The following is a 20,258-nucleotide window of genomic DNA, read 5'->3' on the forward strand; positions in this document are numbered from 1 at the left end:
AGTGCCTTACATATACCATAAAAAAGCTTATGAGGAGCTCATAAAAATGCTTATCTTTAACTTTTCTAGTATTTTTAAACAGTGGCTCATATCAAATCCTTGAGGAGTTTTAATTCTACTTATTCCTTTTATCTCTAATTACTGAACCAAGTGTTAGAGTGCCCTATGCATCACAGACACTCAATCAATGCCACTGGTAAGTAGAAATTAAAGCCCTTTTTAAGGAAGAAATATACAAATATATATATATATATATATATATATAATGAAAGATAAAAACTAACATATACATTTATTAAATGATTTTACAAACAGTTGCTCTCAGTTATTCCAGGTTTATAAAACGTTACTCATGTTAGGTAAAGTGCTGCAAAAGTATTTTTGATAAACATTTTAAAGACATTTTGCAACGTCCTAGTTTCTGGTTATGTGGATAAACTGTGCCTAACAGATGATTATCAGGTTTTCACATGAACACAATTATGGACAGATATTCGGGTATATCGTTCAGGAGGTTTCATTAACAGACAATTGGTTGAGAAACGGAGATAGCACGGAAGGCTTTTGGAGGCCATTCCCAATCTAGCTTTCTGATATTCTGTGAAAACACGATAAATGAACTCCAAGCAAGAAGAATCTGGTCTGAAAATTTAGCAAAGCCTATCCACACCCGTGAAAACAACAGTAAATATATTAGCACGGTCCTTGAAAAAATACCTCAATTGTAAGTAATCACAGAGGTGGGGTAAGAGTGGACAAGAAAAGGCCTTTTAGAAGGAAAAAAAAGTGTTCAATTTCATATTGCATATCCCAAAAGCACCTTTCTCACTTTTGTTTGCGTTGCCGTTTTCCCTTTGCAACTGTTTATGAAGTTGGTTCTCCCCCAAATTATGAGCTGTTCAATTGTTATACAAATCTTGATCCTCAAGAATTTAGCAGGAGCCCAAAGAAGGCTTTAAAATCCTTGAAATCCACTTTCATTTCGCCAGCAATCCTGAAATTGTTTTGAAAAGGATATTCCAAAGAGAAGTGATTACAAGGGTAGGTTCACAGTATTTTACACGTAATTCTCCTGATAAGGCAAGGGTTTTGTTGGCTCAGGGGCTAATTAGATTTTTATACAGCATATCATGTAATGGGACTCCCTGACACCGGAATAAGTGATCAAATTGTTAGGTAGAATCGTGTGAAAACAGAAACAGGATTATTTACCAAAAGCCCTAGCAACTCCTCTGACTCTTTGTCCTTTCTTAATGTGATAATTGTTTCCAGAATGTATGCTTGAGCAAACAGCATTAAAGTGCACGATTTATTACAATGCCATGTTTAATAGAAAATTGGGTGTTTTTTTTTCTCCTTGCAGTCCAGATAACACCTTTCCCCCAATTAGTTTACATTTTAGAATGTTTAACTTCCTTTAGTGTAATTGTTCAAACCACAGTGGAAAGTCAACTGATTTTAGAAACATGTTCAGGGACTAAAAATGTGTACTCGTGACAAGGGCAATTTTGTTTACCTTACATGTACACCAAAAGAGTCAGATTTTTTCTCCTTAAGCAACTTTGATTCCCTGGACAATAGATTTTTTGAGAAATAACACTTTGAGGTACAAGGGGTTAAAAAAATAAAAAGAAAGAAACCCGGTAGCTACTGTTGTCTGAATATGTGATATCTCTTCCCGTCCAGAAACTTGAGCTAAATGGAATTCCGTCGTAGTCCAAAACAGTACACCGAGTGGGCCTGAATGCCAGCATGGATATGTTTCAGAAAAGGTGAGATCATGAAGGCACAGGCTTACCAGTAAAAGACAGCAAACACAGTCACTAGGTACAATGGTCACAAAAGCACTAGCAACCACAAAAAGCAGGTGACGAGCCTTCAGTTAGTTGCTCCCCTTACCTCATTTGGCAATTCCATCTAGTTTTTAAATACCTCATAAAGAAAGAATAAATAAATAAAGAGTGTTACCCTAAAACGTGAGTGTTTCCATCATTATTCTTTGGGAAAACAGGGAGGGGGGGCAGAGAGAAAGGTTTGGATTGTCGGAGACGGAGGGAAAAAGCCATCCCTAAAGAAGGTCCGATCCTTACGGAGGGACCTAAATATTCGTATTCACCTGAAGAAATGCCAGGTAAGCCAGGAGGCTTATTTAAGATTCTTGGTAACAGCTGATATGAGCCCTCAATTCCACTAGAAATCATACATTTGAACAGAAGTATTTTTATTTCTTCCTCTCATGCCTGTGGTTTTTTTTAACTTGTATACTCATATTTAAACTTTTAATACGTTAACCTATTTCAGACCCCAAGTGCATTAACAACCTACGTATGTGGTTTCAAATGGCAACTACGTGTGTTTTGAAACTAGGTTAGTTCCTTAGTTCCTCTATTACTACCTGCCCAGTCTGGGGTTCCAAGGACGTACGTTGTTACTGCAGCTGTCGATCACCTCACTAATCAACGGGGCAGTTCTCCACATACTTGCTCACTGTTTTACACGTTCGCTGTCTCACAGACCAACAGAGGAGATGAATTCAATGGCCGATGCAAACCTAGGCAAGGAGGATGCTTCCCCTGCTTCCCATCAGTATTTCCTAATTTCCCATCCCAAAACCGGGAAAACCCTGGGGACCCAAGTCTTTGTCGATTTGTCGTTTCTATCACAGTCCTAGATGGTAGTGGGTATTATTTGTTTTGCCTTGTCGAAAATGGATTTAGTGTCAATGAGGGCAAGAGCCTATGTGGGTCTAGACTGCCCCCCTCTAGACCGTAAGCTCGATGTGGGCACCGAATGTGCCTACCAACTCTATTATATTGTACTCTCCCAACTGCTCAGTAAAGTGTTTTGCACATACTGAGACCTCAATAAATGCGACTGATTGATTGATTGACATGGCATCTAGGAGAGTACCAACCATAACCTCACACTCTATAACTCTTGTAAAACCTTGGAAATGTTACTTCTCTGCTAGAGAAGTAATACTAGGGTGTTCTTAAACATTTGGTGATTTTTATTTGCTACTTTAGATCATGCCAAATCCTGAAAATAAAGTTCTCTGGTCCAAGGATCCTTGGACATCGAGAACACGTTTAGATTTTCTTGAGGTCTTTGCAATAGGAGGGGCAAATGAGAAATATGTTTGCCACACTTGGCTTTTCCTCCCCGCAGGGTTCAAATGAGCTGCTTCTCGTGTCTCAAAAACACATCGTATAAAAACAAAACCGAGTTGGAGATTTTTTGGCCGAGGACCTCAAAACTCTAAAATTTGGCATTGTTTTAAACAAACAACCTTTCGACATTCACCTGTGACAACACAGTGCATATATAATTCATTTCCATGCTTCTACATCAAGGAGTAACTATCAGAAACAACAAACTACGAGTGTCAGCTGATATATATGCGTATATCCAGTTAATTCACTCTGCGGAAGGGAAAATAGGACAACAAATCTAAAAGTAAGAGTTAAAGCTCACAGCTCATGTAATTTCTTTTTGCGAGTTTGAATTTTTCTGTGGTTTATTTCTGCTCGGCTGCTTGCAACCTCTGGTTCCCAGGTTAGTGGCCTCCCAACAGATTTGAAAGGAAGCCGGAAGGTTTCTTCTTCTGCTGCAGCTCCGCTTCGCGATCTTGCGCGAGTCCCAGGTCGGTCTCGATCTGATCGAGCTCGGACTGGTCAAGCAGTTCAAAGTCATCGCCATCTTCCGTGTCCGTGTCCTCCCCGGCGCTGGGCGCGGGTGGGGGCGGCTGGGCCTGCCCCAGGGCGCCCTGCAGCTGGTCTTTGACGGCAGCAGTCATGGCGGCTGTGATGACTTGGCCAGCGAGGTTGCTCATCAACTGGAGGGTTTGGTCACTGTCGAGAGGGAGGGAGAGGCCAGCCGCCGATCGCCTCTCCTTGCTCGGCCTGGGACCGTCGTCCATTTGTTCCTTTTTCCTCTTGTACTGGGCGGGCAAGCCGAGGCTCAGCTCGTCTTCGTCGTTGGTGCCCGTGCCGTTTTCTAGAGACGGAAACTCTGAGAGGTCACGGGAGAAAGCCTCCTCGCGCTCGCTGGGCCGGTCGAGATCTACGAGGGGTTTGGCAGAATGAATCGGTCAGTTCCATGTACTGAGCGCCTCCTGGGTATAGAGCACTGTCCTGAGCACTTGGGAGAGTTCAACAGAGTAAGGAGCCCCGGTACCTGCCCACAAACGGCTGACAACGGTTAAATTAAAATAAAATCCCTAAGCTCGATTATGTTTGATTTGGCCGGGCAAAATGACTGCGATGCCTGGGGGCACTTCAGGCAAGGTCCCCTGGAAATCTGGGCGCGGAATTATCACTGATCCGAGGTACAAGGTGAAACAGAACTCACACTCGGCAAGAAGCTCAGGAAGTAATAGCAATAATAATTGTGGTATTTATTAAGTGGTTATTATGTGCCAAGCATTGTATTAAATGCTGGGGGGATGCAACCAAATTGAGTAGGACACAGTCCCTGTCCCCCATGGGGCTCACAGTCTTAATCCCCATTTTACAGATGAGGGAACTGAGGCCCAGTGAAGCGACTCGCCCAAGATCAGCAGCGGATAAAGTGGAGGAGTCGGTATTAGAACCCATGTCCATCTGATTCCCAGGCCCGTGATCTATCCACTGAGCCACGCTGCTTCTCCAATCCTGTCTGGAGCCAGCAGAGGTCGGAATCAATGCTGATGAGATCTAGATCCAATGGGTCTGCTGGCTGACAGGTGAGCTCAGCCTGGCGGTGGGGGTGCCTATGGTACTTTTTAAGTGCCCACTGGAGCACTGGAGCCCACTTCTCTGTCGTTTTACAGAAGACTGACACAGGCCTACCAACATGGATTTTTGAAAGAGGCCTGCCAAACCTCAAAAGGTGCACGCCCATGCCCCAATATTCCATGAGGTTCCCCGTGGCTGGGGAAATCCTTAGGATCAAATTAGGAAACAGCATGACCTAGTGAGGAGCAGCATGGGCCAGTGGAAAGAGAACGGGCCTGAGCCTCAGAGGACCTGGGTTCTAATTCCAGCCCTGCCAATGGCTTGCTGTGTGACCTTGGGCAAGCCATTTAACTTCTCTGTGCCTCAGTTCCTTCAACTGTAAAATGGGGATTAAATATCTATTCTCCCTCCTACTTAGACTGTGAGCCTATGCGGGTACCGGGACTGTGTTGGACCTAATTGATTCGTACCTACCCCAGTGCTTGGAACAGTGTTTGACATATAGTAAGCACTTAAATACCATAAAAAAGGAAGGATTGTTTCCAGACTATGTAGGAACTATTCCCTCCTCCTTCCCCACCAAGTAATTCCTTTTCCTGCTACACATACTCACATGGCAACTCTGCTGAATTGTAGTTTCCAAGTGCTTAGTACAGTGTTCTGCACACAATAAGCGATTGAATGAATGAATGCCTATGCAAACATTTCCACATACAAACTGGAGGTTAAATATCGTCTCCGTGCAAGTTTCAGGGTGGAGGAGAAAGCAATAAAATGTGTAACCTACCATCCGAAGTGTCCGTTTGAGGAGTGTATCCTCCTGATAGATTGAAGGTCCCATTTTCTGTCCAAGACACCTCAGATACATCTGTGTCTGATACTGACAGCTCTTTGGCAACAGCTGAAGAGCTAACCTGTGCCCCAAAATGTCAAACAGCAAATGTCACATTTTACCATGATAAGAAATGTCTTGCTTTTGTCTTGGGTGTTTTTTTTTTTAAATCCCTCTGAAAATATACCCGCTGACAAAAAAGGGAAAATATAATGCTAGAAATACTGATCAATTTGTAAAAGTGCATATCACAATCAGAATTTTTTGAGAGAAACAGTTTAGGCGAGTTTACAGCCAAACCAAAAAGGAGAGAAGCGAGGGCAAATGAAAGTACCTGAGGACAAAGAGCCGACAAGTCTAATTCACTGTCATCTTTGTGATGTTTGTCTTTTTCCACCTCTGACAAAAATGAAAATTTGATCAGCTTTCTGTTCCCCGTCCATTCTTTCAACACTGCTTGCCTTCCCCGCTTCCCCTACCCACACACTCTCTCTAATAAATACCTCCACCATCCTTAATACATTTACAATCTGGGTTTCTAATCACTAGACTGTATGCTCCTCGACGACAGTTGCCTTCTTACCTTTATTGTACTCTCCAAAGCTTAATTCAGTATTTAGCCCAGAGTAGGTGTGCAAAAACTTCCTCTGAGGAGTTTATTAAGGACCCATTTATACCTTCACAGGTTTAGTCCTTGCTTCTGACATATAAGGAGTTGATGACTAAAATCAGTTAACTTGGGTTGGCTGGAAACCCCCATTTTTCACAAATGACTGACAAGTAGGATAGCCAGCCATGCGGCGTGGCTATAAAATCAGATGCTTTTCTGCCTGGTGTTGTATTTTTAGTGTCAGCTGGCCCTTGACTGTTGTTTCTGCTGCCCAGTTCAGTGGTCCAGATGCCGGCCAACCTGATCTGGGAGGGGAAAGTAGAGACTCTGGAGCAAGTGGGAAGCTTGCCTCCCTCTCCCCCTAGAAAAATGCTCTAGAATCGTGTGAAGTCCGTGGTCTTCCAGAAGAAGGAGGCTGGGATATCATCACATTATGCTGGGTGCCTGGAGGAAGACTAGGACCGTCACGTGCATCTCCTCATCTAGGATTGGCCAGGCCCGTCGTGGATGCCTCCAGTTCTGCAAGGGTCGTTCGTAAGCACGGGAAGTGTCATGTTTCTGGTGAAGGCGATGCAGGTGGTAGTAAGTGAGGGAAACTTCTAGTCAGCAGGATGGAGTTCCCATCCTCTCGCCTTCTCAGACTCCTGGCCTGGAATTTCTTAGTTTTTCTTCCATTTCTTTTGCTTCCTCCCACTTCTTCCCCTTGTAGCTCCTCTACCTCACCTCAGCTCCTGGTTTCCAACCTCCTACCCTAAACAGCATCATTTAAATAAATAAGATTGAAGAAAAACATACCTGCTCGTTCCCGCCTCTTTTGGTTGATATATTCCCCAATTCCAAAGTCCAGTTTCAGCAGAACTGACTTGATTTTGCTGTATACTTTCTGACCAAATTCATTACACTTGAGCAGCGGACCCAGAAAAGCACAGAGCACTGAAATGAAAGAAGAAATTGATTGGATAAAAAGACCCTGCCTTTAGAGTCCCAGAAAAAAAAAGTATGAATCCTCCTTTTGGGCAAGTACAAATTGATTAATTAAGGAAAAAAATGCCATGCAATAACTTCATGATCTCTTCCTCACTGCTGGTGACAAGGCGGGCGGGTAGACAACCACCCACTGGCATGGTGGGAGAAGAAAGACCCATCACTGCTCCACGGCCCTCAACAAAGGGTTAAGTGCGGAAAAGCGTGGCAAAATGGGTGTGACTTGTGCCTGCCAATGGGCTAGCCCTGTTTGGTGAAACAAAGGGGCACCACAGGTGCTCAAGAAGTACCACCGATTGGTTGATTGCTTAACTCTCCCATCACCCAGTTTCAAATAAGCCTTCCTCCTTTCCCCAGGGCCACAGACCCTGTCTAAGCAGCTCAGCAAAAACCACTATTTTTCCTCGTCTCTCCCCTCGAACACTTCAATCCCACACCGAATGCCAAGCAAACCAACTGCTCTACGTGAGTTAAGCCAAAGCGATACCATACTTACGTATAAGGTAGGAAAGCACAACTCCAGGAACGTAACTTCCTAAGATTGTAAGAAATGTGCACACACTGCAGACCAGAAGGCAGAACTAACAAGAAAAGAAACTGGAAATTATTCATACTGCAAGTACATCCTATGTTCTGATATTTTATAAAGAAAGCCTATTTTTCCAACAGTGTATGAAACTGGTTTATCATACACTAGATGAATGAGCATCAACGAATGAGCCTTTCACCAAATTCACAGGCCTTTAGATCTTCTGGATCCTGTAAAGAGTGTACTGTGGTCATCCTATTTTATTACTTGCCTTGCCGGGGCTCTGCTGCTTAAAGAGTGACATTTCTTGAAGGAACACACTGAAGTTCGTCCATGATTCGGCAATACACTGGCTGAATCTGGATCTGTCATCCGGTTTGGAATTGATCACTTCCCAGCTAAACCCAGAAAAGAAAAACATGAGGCATTAGGCATTTCATCACTTGGAGGAACCAATTTCAGCGGTTGTTGTAACACTCCAACAGTGATTAATCTACCAAGACCTGAATGGGGCTATCTTTCAAACACTCAATCAGTGGTATTTATTAAGCACTTACTGTGTACAGAGAACTGTATGAAATGCTTAGGAGAGTACAATGGAACAGATTTGGTAGACCCATTCCCTGCACACAAGGCGCTTACAGGGGGATAACACCTCTTTTACCATTCCAACCTCTACTTCGGTTTCTGAGGTCTGGCTGCTGTCGAGCAGTCCGGTCCAGCAGCCTTGATCTGGGAATATACTAACACCTGACTTAGGGCTGAATTAATGTTAACAGATCCACTGACCAATGATTATCATTTGCACACGGTTCTCCTCGAAAGCAAGAGTGGCACTCTTGCACAACCCCCCACATACACATATCAGTCGGTCAATCAGTTGCATTTATTGAGCATTTACAGTGAGCTGAGCACTTCACTAAGCACTTGGGGAAAGTACACTTATCACAGAGTTGGTAGACATATTCCCTCCTCTTATAATACAGGGATTGCGTTCCTGAAAATTCTCACATCCACAAAAATTCTCATTCTCACCAACGCCTGCACATGTAGACGACCGGTTCCTTGTACACGGAGATGCAATCTAAGACAGATGTGTGTGGTAGAAAAAGTGCTCCCTCATTTCTAAATAGCGTCCTACCCAGAGAAGTGACAAAAGCACACACTGTAGAAGAACCATCTGTAGTTGCTTTGAATGCGCTCTCTAGGTTTTCCTGGAAAGCTCTTCCCTGAAAACAGTTACCTAGAGACATGATCCTGTGTCAATCCTGTACCGGCACATGGGAGAAGATCTTTTACAGGGAGCGTGACTCCTTTCCCATCATCCTTGGCAAGGGGCAAGAGCCTGCTATTCTGAAACAAGCGGAAATAGATTGAAAGCTTAGTTTCTCTCCAACTCCTGCTCCATCAAAAATGACAAGAATCATGACTTAGGTCTGTTTTAGGACAAGAGCTAATTTTGCTTGTTTTACTGCGGTTCCTGGACTGTAAGATCATTGTAGACAAGGAACGTGCCTACCAACTCTGTTTTCTTGTACTCTCCCAAGTGCTTACTATAGTGCTCTGCACATAGTAAGTGCTCGATAAATACAGAATGATTGATTGATTTCTATTTGCGCCAATGAGTTGGATTCTCCCTTGTTTTGTAAAAATGGAAAGTCCGGCTTCTGGGGTTCGGTAGGGCAAAGCTGGCCCACAGTGGAATGAAGGGGAGATCTGTATGTGTTTGTAAGCCCCGTACTCATTGTAGGCAGGGAATGTGTTTATTGTTGCAATATACTCTCCCAAGCACTTAGTACAGTGCTCTGCATACAGTAAGTGCTCAGTAAATGCAACTGACTGACGACCCTCCTGAATTTCCCTGTCTTTGAACATAACGGGAGAAGGGAACTCAATGCATCACTCTAGATTGGGTAGCCTCTCACAGTGAATCCTTCACTGGAACTCGGTTACAAAACGGGTCTCCTGGAGTACATTCTCTTGGATCTGTATGAAGGTGTAGTTTTCCCAGCAAAAATAAAAAGGAGATTGGGCTTCCTTCCTCCCATGCATTCTCATCTCTTTATTCCTGAGCCTCCGCAAAAGGGTGGGGAACACAAGGAGTGAACAGATCTGATATATGGTTTGCTTCTTAGAGCACAAGGGACAATGCATTTTCCTCACAGGTCTATCTGGGCTAGGTAGCATGGTTGATCTGGGAGTAAAAGCTTGATAGGTGGGCAGCGGCTAAGAGTCGGAGAGGCTAGGGAGAGTTGGGGGTCCCCCTCTAAGAGAGTATTCTTTGACCTCTGTTCTCAATCTAGGACTCTGAGGGAGGACTTTGCTGGAATGCCCTTAAATCTCCACTTTCTCCTTGGCTACATCTTCCTGAAAACATTTAAGGATCACCAGGACACGGGCACTATAACCATGCTGCAGAGAAGCGGCATGGTGTGGTGGATAGAGCACGGGCCTGGGAGTCAGAAGGTCATGGGTCTAATCCCCTTTCCGCCACTTGTCAGCTGTGTGACCTTGGGCAAGTTTCTTCACTTCTCTGTGCCTCAGTTACCTCATCTATAAAATGGGGATGGAGACTGCATCCAACCCGATTTTCTTGTCACCACCCCAGAGCTTCAACTATGTGTACAATGTCTGGCACGTAGTAAGCACTTAAACACCACAATTTCCCCCTTTAGACTGTAAACTCGTTGTGGGCAGGGAAGGTGCCTGTTGATTGTTGTAATGTACTCTCCCCAGTGCTTAGTACAGTGGTCTGCACAAAGTAAGCGCTCAATAAATACGACCGACTGACTGATTTACTACTCTTTGGAAATGAAAAGGTCTTGGCGAAAGCCCATTGAGCTGGAAATCCAGATTTGAAAGTGTTTGCTCAAGGGCATGTGTTCTTTTCTTTTTGTTGTTTGTTTTTGTTATTGTGTCAACCTTAATACTTACTACTCTGTCTACCTATTAGGAATCTGTCATCTGGGGCTTTTTCTGTTTTTCAGTAAGGGGAATCTGACACACGCAGCCAATAGATTTTCATGATCTGGAATGGATCTGTAGGACCAACTATACCAGTAGAAAGATTAAGCCATTCTCTATAATCTGCTTCTTTTAAAAAAAGTTTTAAAATAACGCACCTACTTCCATCTCCCAGCTAACAACTCATCTGTCACAGTTACAAACCTCTTATGCTTCATGGAAACTGAACTACAATAAGCAAATATAAATTGCTGGTTTACTTACACAGGGCACAGAACATACAAATGAACACAGAAGATTTCATGCTAGATGGCAAATTGAGCAATTATACGACAAACAATCCTTCATCTAATATAATTTTGGCTAAACGATGACAGCCATTTTGTTGGTGTCAATTTCTGACTCTGATACGTCATGGTTCTCAAAACAGTCTTTGTCCTAGGACATAGGAAATGAATAAACAATTGCATTTTGTTAAGTACCTAAACAGATCTATAAATGCGTACATTTCTGTGTGCATGCATCACAAATAGCCACTTTGAAATATGAATTTTATGGTGGGATCTGAATGATCTGAATTCTTCTGATGCATTCTCCCTCTTCATGTCTCACAGGCAATTACTCTCCCCATCTTCAAAGTCTTTTTGAAGGCATATCTCCTTCAAGACGCCTTCCCTGACTAAACCCTCTTTTCCTTTTATTCCACTCCCTTCTGCATCACCCTGATTTGCTCCCTTTATACCCCTCCCTCAGCCCCACAGCACTTATGTTTATACCAGTGATTGATTTCTGTAATTTATTTATATTGATGTTTGTCTCTCCCTCTAGACTGTGAGCTCACTGTGGGCAGGGCACATGCCTACCAACTCCTTTGTATTGTATACTCTCGAGTACTTACTGCAGTGCTGCGCACATAGTAAGCACTCAATAAATACGATGTATTGATTGATGAACAACCCTGAATTCCTTGCACTGGATGGCTATTTAGATGTGGTAAACAGAAAACTTATTTTTACACCACGATCGTTTATAAAAATTGAGGTTTCTGTGCATGCAAAAGACTGATAACAAGATAGTAGCTTTTAGATTTGTTCACAAGGTCCTTTTATTTTGTTTTAATGGTGAAACAAAAACAAAATTCCACGGGGGGAAAGCCCCCAAATCTATAGGCACTGACTGCATTCTCCAGGAATGATCAGTAGGGGGATCTACCCGATTGGGCAAAGGAACCTAGTCTGGCCAAGCTTGACAAACAGATGGCAGTCGTCAACTAAACAGGCCAGGCTCTGGCTTTTGGGTTTATTTTAGGAGGAGATGAAAACCTACTCTTAGTGCTAACGAAAATGAAAACTGATCTAAACCCCGCATCGGATAAAATCAAAAGACATCTACTCATATCCTACAATTACTTGAAATTTTCTAGCTAATAAAACGCCCCTTCCAGTTGGCTTCAACGATCCTCCATGTTGGCCCGTAAACCCAGTTTTTAATTTAAACCGATAAAGGGACTTGCTCATCAGCAACCAGAGAAATCCTCAAATGAAAAAGAAATGGAAAATCCTTTAGGAATCGGTCTAACATAGGCATTAAGGGAGCCACTTGCAGGACACCATTTTCTTACTGGTCACGTCCTGGCCATAGAATACAAATGCAGGAGCTGAGGAGGGAAGCCGGCTACTTCAGGAAAAAAATAGCCAGACCAAGGCGTCCAGTGCCACGCCCGAATCGGACAGGGAATGAGCAGGCTGAAAATCACACCCTCCAAGGCCCAATTGGACAAACAGCCATACTAGCTGCTAGTATATTCTCCATATGAGTTATTTCAGGTTTAAATATCATCTGCACTTAGGAAATCCTTGAGAAGCAGCTATGATCTGCGACTAAGAATCGGGATTCTTATTTTCATTTCCGGATAGTGCCACTGACGCTTGTCAAGTCCAGCCTCCTGATTTTGAAGGCTGTGAAATTACATGTGAAATAGCTTGAGACGCAACCATTAGAAACAATAATAGTGAGCTACATCACTAAACCTCTGATGCAATCCTTTCAAGTGGAGATGACATGCTCTATACAATCTGGGAGGCTAAAAGCTGCCCAAGGGCAGAAATCAAGTCATTCATTCTAGTGTATGCTCCCAAACCCTCCGTGCTGTGCTCTGCATAATAATAAGTATAATACTGATGGTATATTTGTTAAGCACTTACCGGGTAATGAGCATTGTTCTAAGCTCTCAGACAGATACAAGATCACCAGTTTGGACACAGTCCCAGGCCCACATGGGACTCAGTCTTAATCCCCATTTTACAGATGAGGTAACAAGGCTCAGAGAAGTGAAGTGACTTGTCCAAGGTCATACAGCAGGTGAGGACAGAAAACACTCAATGAAAGCTATTGATTGATAGTTTGGGGGTGGGGGGAGGGGGGTAGTCAGGTCACTGTAGGTGTAGGGAAGTCCAGTCACCTATGAAATGGCAAGAGGAGAGTGCGATGTAATAATTCCAAACCCATGTCACAAGCTCAAGTTTGTTAGTGGAAAAACTTGAGTTCTCGCAAGAAGGGTTCTGGAACAGTGGACAGTCCTGGTGCTTGACTGAGCTGCCCTTTTGGAGTAACTGCCATCCCCTTCAGGCTCGATATCATCTGGAAACCAGTCACTTGCCCTATAAGGATCTGGACTCTGCTTATATGAGGCTCGCTAACACTCCCTGATGAGTTGATCTCCATGACGCTGCACATAGCAGATGCTCAATAAATACAAGTGACTGATGAGTTACTCAAAAATGAATGTAGAAGGATTCTCAAAATAGCAAATCTGTCCCATCATCACTAGAAGAAGCTTCATACTTTTAAAATGATTTCCTTCTTTTTAAAAATTCACTGGACAGAAAAGTAAACAGGACAGTTTTGCACCGAATGATCTTTATTCTTTCATCTCAGTCGGTGTTGTCCTTTCCCCCTATTTTGGCACAGATCTGCATGTTTTCAAATGAACATACAAGCTGTCACCAAGCAACGCTGTCGAGCAGATGCTCCAGCCCATCACCCTCCCAAACATGCTGTGATCTGGAGAGCCAATGGCCTTTCATTCTCGGGAAGTGACTAATGGTCTCATGCTCTCGGTTGGTAGTAGACATCTGTCAAATTTTTCTTAGAAAGGTCAATTAGTCTTAGGTTACCACTTTAAAATTTTCATACTGCAATGTGCTGAAACTTTCTCACCTTCAGACACATAATATTCATATGCAACCTTGCACTCACCCAGTACTTGTGTGATAAGCATGGATCTCTAGACTGGTAGTGTATGTATAAAGAAAGAGGCCTAAAAACCACAAACTCCAGGACATATTTCTACATACAATCAAGAATATCCACAACAAAGCAGAGTATAATGTATCACTTAGAGAATAATACTAAAAGAAAGATTAAAAAATTAAATAGCACAAACTTCAAAACTTTCTCATCATGTGTACACACACACACACACATACACATATACTTTTATAATCTCTCTCGTCCTTGTACTGATGTGAATTCTGTTGCAGTGCCTGGCATTATTTTTAAGATAGTCTCTCAATCCTTCTGCCATTTCAGCTCAAAAAAATGACACCCCCCCTTTCTTGATTTCAGCATGCCAGGCTGGTCTGACTGGCAAAGTTGGCTTCTGATCTCCATCTGCCTTTCTGCCCTGTTTGCTGCTAGGCTCCAGTGACTCTTTAAAGGGTTGCCCTCTCTCCTCCTAGGTTCCATTTCAGCTTTCTGGGATCCTCTGGACATACCCTGTCAGGCTGGTTTGGAGGAGCTGGGGGCTTCGATTCTGTGTGACTAGTTGTGACCCGGACGTGTAAGTAACGTTCGGCACGGCGGCAATGGGGATGGAGGTTTTCGACACCGCGTGGCATCTCTGATTGGTTCCCGGGCTCACATCCTAGAAACTGCACTGAACCTGGCCTTGATTTGAATTTCTACTTCCTCTTCTCTCAGTACATCACTGGAGAATGTGCCGCCTTTATCAGACTGCAAAACTATGGTGCGAGTCAGATTCCCTGGTCAATTACCTATGCTTTCATCAAGCTTATCATCGACCTCTGCACGGCTGTTCACAATCATTTTGTGTGTGTTTGTGTGTGTGTTTGTGCAGGCTCCCCTCTGGGGAGCAGCCTCCTGTATGAAGAAATTCCTCAATGACTAGTTTCTATGTGCTTGCCTATACATATTATAAATTGCTCAATTTACTGTCTCCCCCTCTAGACTGTAAGCTCCTTTTGGACAGGGAACGTGTCTGCCAACTCTGTTGCATTGTATGCTCCCATGCACTAAGTACAGTGCTCTGCACACACTAAGCACTCAAAAAATACCATTGACGATGATGGTAGGACATTCAATGGCATTTCTGTCTTGTTGAATTGGAAGAGTTACAGAAGCAGCGTGACCTACTGGAGAGAGCACAGGCCTGAGAGTCAGAAGGACCTAGGTTCTAATCGTGACTCTGCCACGTGTCTTCTGGGTGACCTTGGGTGTCACTTTGCTCCTCTGTGCCTCAATTACTTTATCTGTAAAATGGGGATTAAGACTTTGAGCCCCATATGGGTCATGCTCTATGTCCAACCTGATTATTTTCTAATTAACTCAGTGCTTAGAAGAGTGCCTGGCACATAGTAAGCACCAACAAAAAACATTTAAAAAAAGAGCCTCCTGGAGGATTAGAAATCTAATTTGACATCATTTTTCAGGACCCCTGGGCATCTTCCAGGGTGGTCATGGAACTAATCAATCAACAGTATTTAATGAGCGCTGAACTCCTCACAGAGTACTGTACTAATCTCTTGGGGGCATCCAGTAGAGCTGGGAGACACAGTCTCTACACTCAGTGAGTTTACAATCTAATGGGAGAGACGGGCATTAAAATAAATTACACACAGGGAAGTGAGAGTTTAAAGAGATGTGCATAGTGCTATGAGGACTGCAGGCTGGGTGAGAGGACTGGGATGGCAATTGGGTTGGCAGTGTGGAGGAAAATAGGCTAGGAAGATGGGAGATCAGTCAGGAATGGTCTCCTGGAGGAGGTGTGATTTTAGTAAAGTTTTGAAAATGGGGAGAGTAATCGTCTGTTGCATAGGAAGGGGGAGTTCCAGGCAGGAGTGAGCAAGAGGTCCATGTGTTGAGAATGAGTAGGGCACAGTGAGTAGGGTGGCATTAGAAGAATGAAGTGTGAGGGCTGGGTTGTAGTGAGGGAACAGTAACTGATGGAGGAGCTTGTTTAAGTTTAAAAAGTAGAGGGCCTATACCACCACCACGGTGAAGGGGAAAGGGTCAAACTGGGTACCTTCAGATCCTACTCAACCAGTCTTTAAATACTACACAACACTTTGATGTCTTTTTACTAAGCAAAGATGGAGACATGTATTAGGGACCTTACTTCAACCTCATCATTTTAAGACATATGTTTCAGGTTTGATAGGATCAAAAACAGTGTTACTGTTTTCAAGTTATTCCCATTATAATTCTTTAAGGTTTTGTAAAGAAGTCAACTGGAAGTCATTTTAATCAGTCAGTGGCATTTATTGAGCTCTATGTGCACAGCACTGTACTAAGCCCTTAGGATAGTACAACAGAATTAACAGAAACGCACCCTGCCCATAACGAGTTTACCGTCTAGAGGGGGAGTCAGAAATTAATGTGAATAGATAATTTATAATATATAATTTAAAGATATGTTCATAGATAGCCACTGCTATTTTTATTTTATTCTTAATGGTATCTGTTAAGTGTTTACGGTGTGCCAGGCACTATACTAAATGCTGGGGTAGATACGAGATAATGGGGTTGGACCCAGTCTTTGTCCCACATGTCTTAAACCCCATTTGACAGATGAGGTAACTGAGGTACAGAGAAGTTAAGTGACTTGCCCAAGGTCACAGAGCAGAGAAGTGGCCGTGCTCTAAGACATACAAACTGGTCCACAATCATGACACTGCCATAACTGCTACACTTTGCCGATCAGTCTCCCATAGGAGGGGCTACTCCTTGATATGGCTTCACGGGGACAGAAGCCGGTTAAACCCCAAGGAGCTGGGCCAGAGAGAGGGACGGGCCAGGTAGCAGCTGGTGAAGTCTCAGCCGGGAGGGTTTTCTGGACCTCACCCTTAGAGGTGAGCGAGTGGCCACAGGGGCCACCTGCCTTCCAGAGAAGCCACTGATTTCCCCTCCTGCCTTTCCCCAAGCTGCAGGGGAAAAGTGAGCCAAGCCTTCAGCCGCCTCCACCCCCAGCTCCCTTCTCTTCTCACATCCCTCTGAGGCAGAAGGGAATCGGCAACGATGCTCTTCTCTCTGCCTCCAAGGAGAGACCCCCATCCCCAACTCCCTACTCCATTTTCTTTTTCTTGTCTGTCCGTCTCCCCCGATTAGACTGTAAGCCTGTCAGAGGGCAGGGACTGTCTCTATCTGTTACCGATTTGTACATTCCAAGCACTTAGTACAGTGCTCTGCACATAGTAAGCGCTCAATAAATACTATTGAATGAATGAATTTTCTTCAACTGGGCTGGGGACGAAAAGCCCTCTCATCTGCTCACCCCAGACACTCTGTCCCCTACCATCACAGCTGTGGGAGATAGTAAGGGGCTGCAGGTAAAGTCAGTTTGGGGAGGTGAAGGAAGTGGTGGTCTGCTAAGTACTGAGGATCCATTTGTAGTCGACATCGTGGCAGGCGCCCAAGTGGGAAAGAAAAACAAAGTGAGGCATTACCTGCCCACAAGGGGCTTACAATTGAATGGGGAACACTCTGGAGTTGGAGAGACCCCTTAACTGGCTGAACCAGCAGTGAGGTTCCCCTACAGTCAGGACTGGTCTGTCACGGGAATGCATTCGGGCATGAAATTGTTCATATATGTGAATGGATGAGTAGATGTGAACACCCATATGTGTTCATTAGCTTGTTAGGGTGAGTCTGGTGGCCCCGGATATTTCTGTGGCTATGTCAGTTTGCATGTGTGTGTGTGTGAGCACTGATGGGTGTGGACACGTCTCTCACTCTAGGTGAGGGGGGTGTGTATACAGGTGTAAGCCCGCAGAAAGGAAAGGGAATTACTTTTTCAAGAAGGAAACAATTCCTTACAGGCAGGGAGAGTAAATGAGAAGAACGTAATCCTGGTAGAGCCTGGGAATTGCCCCTCGCCAATTCAAAGGGTGTTCCTCATTTGCGAGTATGATTACTTTTGCTATTTATGAACTACGCACTGCCAGAGCGAAGGATCTAGTGTTAAATGCCAGTGAAATGAGCCCTGGCATTCCAAGGCGCATTTCCACTCCACTACGAAGACCAATTAGGTGGTGCAAAATATTGAATCCATCAAGGGTATTTACTGAGCGCTTACTATGTGCAGAGAACTATAATAAGCACTTGGGAAAGTGCAATACAAAGCAGCATCGCCTAGTGGATAGAGAACCAGGTCAGAACAACCTGGGTTCTAAACCTGATTCTGCCATTTGCCTGCTGTGTGACCTTATAAGTGACAAGTCACTTATCTTCTCCATGTCTCAGTTACCTCATCTGTAAAATGTGGATTAAGACTGTTAGTCCCATATGGGACATGGACTATGTCCAGCAGGATTATCTTGTATCTGCCTCAGTGCTTACTACAGTGCCTGGCACACAGTAAGCACTCAACAAATACCACAACCAATACTGGCGATGGGCCTGGAATGTGGAAACATACATCAAAGAGCAGGGGGGAGATGCAAGAGAGAATAATAATAATAATGTTGGCATTTGTTAAGCGCTTACTATGTGCAGAGCACTGTTCTAAGCATTGGGGGAGATACAGGGGAATGAGGTTGTCCCACGTGAGGCTCACAGTCTTCATCCCCATTTTACAGATGAGGGAACTGAGGCACAGAGAAGTGAAGTGACTTGCCCACAGTCACACAGCTGACGAGGGGCAGAATCGAGATTCGAACCCATGACCTCTGACTCCCAAGCCCGGGCTCTTTCCACTGAGCCACGCTGCTTCTCTAAAGGGAAGACACAGAGACTTATTGAGGGCCAGATTACTCTCAAGCATATTTTGCTACTTTTTTTTAGGAGATGAGTCTCCTTGAGATTGCTGTATATTCAATTTAAGTCACTATACCCCATCCTATAATAAATATATCTGAATTACTTATACATCAATAATGGTCAAGAGAGATAGACATGCCGACAACCAGTGCCCTTCATCTTGAATCTACGGTGACTTCTTTAGACCAATACTTTTCAACTTGCATTACTGCTAGGTCTCCTGAAAATAATGCAGTTCTTCATAACTAAAACACAGCCATGACTCAACAGTTGAGTCACAAGATATATTCATCCAGTCACCCCTTCTGCCCCAACTGACAATGATGCTCAATATTGACAATCATTAGACACCACTAGACACTGACAATGTATGGATATAAGAGAGAACAGATTCAGTGCTTAGAACAGTGCTTGGCACATAGTAAGCGCTTAACAAATGCCATCATTATTATTATTATTATTAAGTCAGAATACCTTGAGGGCTTAGACCCCCTGCTACAGGGCAGGGGCTTTGTCTTTCTGGCTTGCTCTGCACAGAACTGGGCACATCTCCATATGTTTGGGAGTGCTTAATCAATCAGTGGTACTTATTGAGCACTTCCTTGGGCAGAGCACCTTACTAAGCACTTGAGAGAGTATAAAGATAATAATAGTATTTTATAAGTGCTTACTGGGTGTCAGCACTGTTCTAAGCGCTGGGGTAGATACAAGTTTCTCAGTTTGGTCAGGGTCCATGTCCCTCTTGGGGCTCACAGTCTAGGTAAGAGGGAGTAGGAACAGGAGTAGGTAGACACAACTCCTGCCTTCAAAAGGTTACAGTATTGTGAGAGAAAGCCAGCCTGGGAGTAACCCTTGCAGGGAACCATTGGGGCTTTAAGACTCTGAGGGAATCACTTAGGGTCCAAATATTATAATTGATTAAAATAGTCATTTACTGGGGAAGCATATGATGATAGCCGGTCATTAAGGGAATGGCTGACCTTCGAAAGCACAAAAGACTCATCTCCAGCAAGCGTCAGTCCTGATTTTCACTCTGGACCGCCTTCAAACCTCTCGAAATGCTTCACTCTGCTTCTTCTATCTGCTCCCATTCCTTGGTGACCACAAGGGAAAGCTACTTCCTAGACTGCGAGCTTGTTGTGGGCAGGGTTACCAAGGAAAGGTAGACAAATTTCCTGCCCATCAGGAGCTTACAGTCTAGAGGAAAAGTCAGACAATAAAATGAATTACAGCTATAATAATAATAATAATGGTATCTGTTGAGTGCCTACGATGTGCCAGGCACTGTACTAAGTGCTGGGGTAGATACAGGCAAATTAGGTTGGATACAGTCCCTGTCCCATGTGGGGCTCACAGTCTCACTCCCCATTTTACAGATGAATTAGTTGAGGCCCAGAGAAGGTAAGTGATTTGCCCAAGCTCACACAGCAGACAAGTGGTGGAGCCGGAATTAGAACCCATGACCTTCTGACTCCCAGGCTGGTTCTCTATCCACTATGCCATATACATCAAATGCCATGGGGTTGAGATTGGGGTGACTATCAAATGCTTTAAAGGGCATTCGCTCAT

At 43.9% G+C, this 20,258-nt stretch overlaps 1 protein-coding gene across 5 annotated transcripts in view; it reads right to left on the reverse strand.

Annotated features, from left to right (window-relative positions):
• Positions 1-263: 263 nt before the first annotated feature.
• RETREG1 (reticulophagy regulator 1) overlaps positions 264-20,258 on the reverse strand; it is a 79,261-nt gene continuing 59,266 nt past the window's right edge. For all 5 annotated transcript variants that reach the window (XM_029053881.2, XM_029053882.2, XM_029053884.2 and 2 more), the window contains 6 exons: positions 7,942-8,068; positions 7,638-7,722; positions 6,953-7,090; positions 5,882-5,946; positions 5,503-5,629; positions 264-4,062 (listed from right to left, as the gene is read on the reverse strand). In XM_029053881.2, coding sequence (XP_028909714.1) covers positions 3,557-4,062; positions 5,503-5,629; positions 5,882-5,946; positions 6,953-7,090; positions 7,638-7,722; positions 7,942-8,068 — 1,048 coding nt within the window. In that variant the 3' untranslated portion in view covers positions 264-3,556. The remainder of the gene's footprint in view (positions 4,063-5,502; positions 5,630-5,881; positions 5,947-6,952; positions 7,091-7,637; positions 7,723-7,941; positions 8,069-20,258) is intronic.

This window comes from Ornithorhynchus anatinus, chromosome X3, assembly GCF_004115215.2.
Source record: "Ornithorhynchus anatinus isolate Pmale09 chromosome X3, mOrnAna1.pri.v4, whole genome shotgun sequence".
Classification (NCBI taxonomy): domain Eukaryota; kingdom Metazoa; phylum Chordata; class Mammalia; order Monotremata; family Ornithorhynchidae; genus Ornithorhynchus; species Ornithorhynchus anatinus.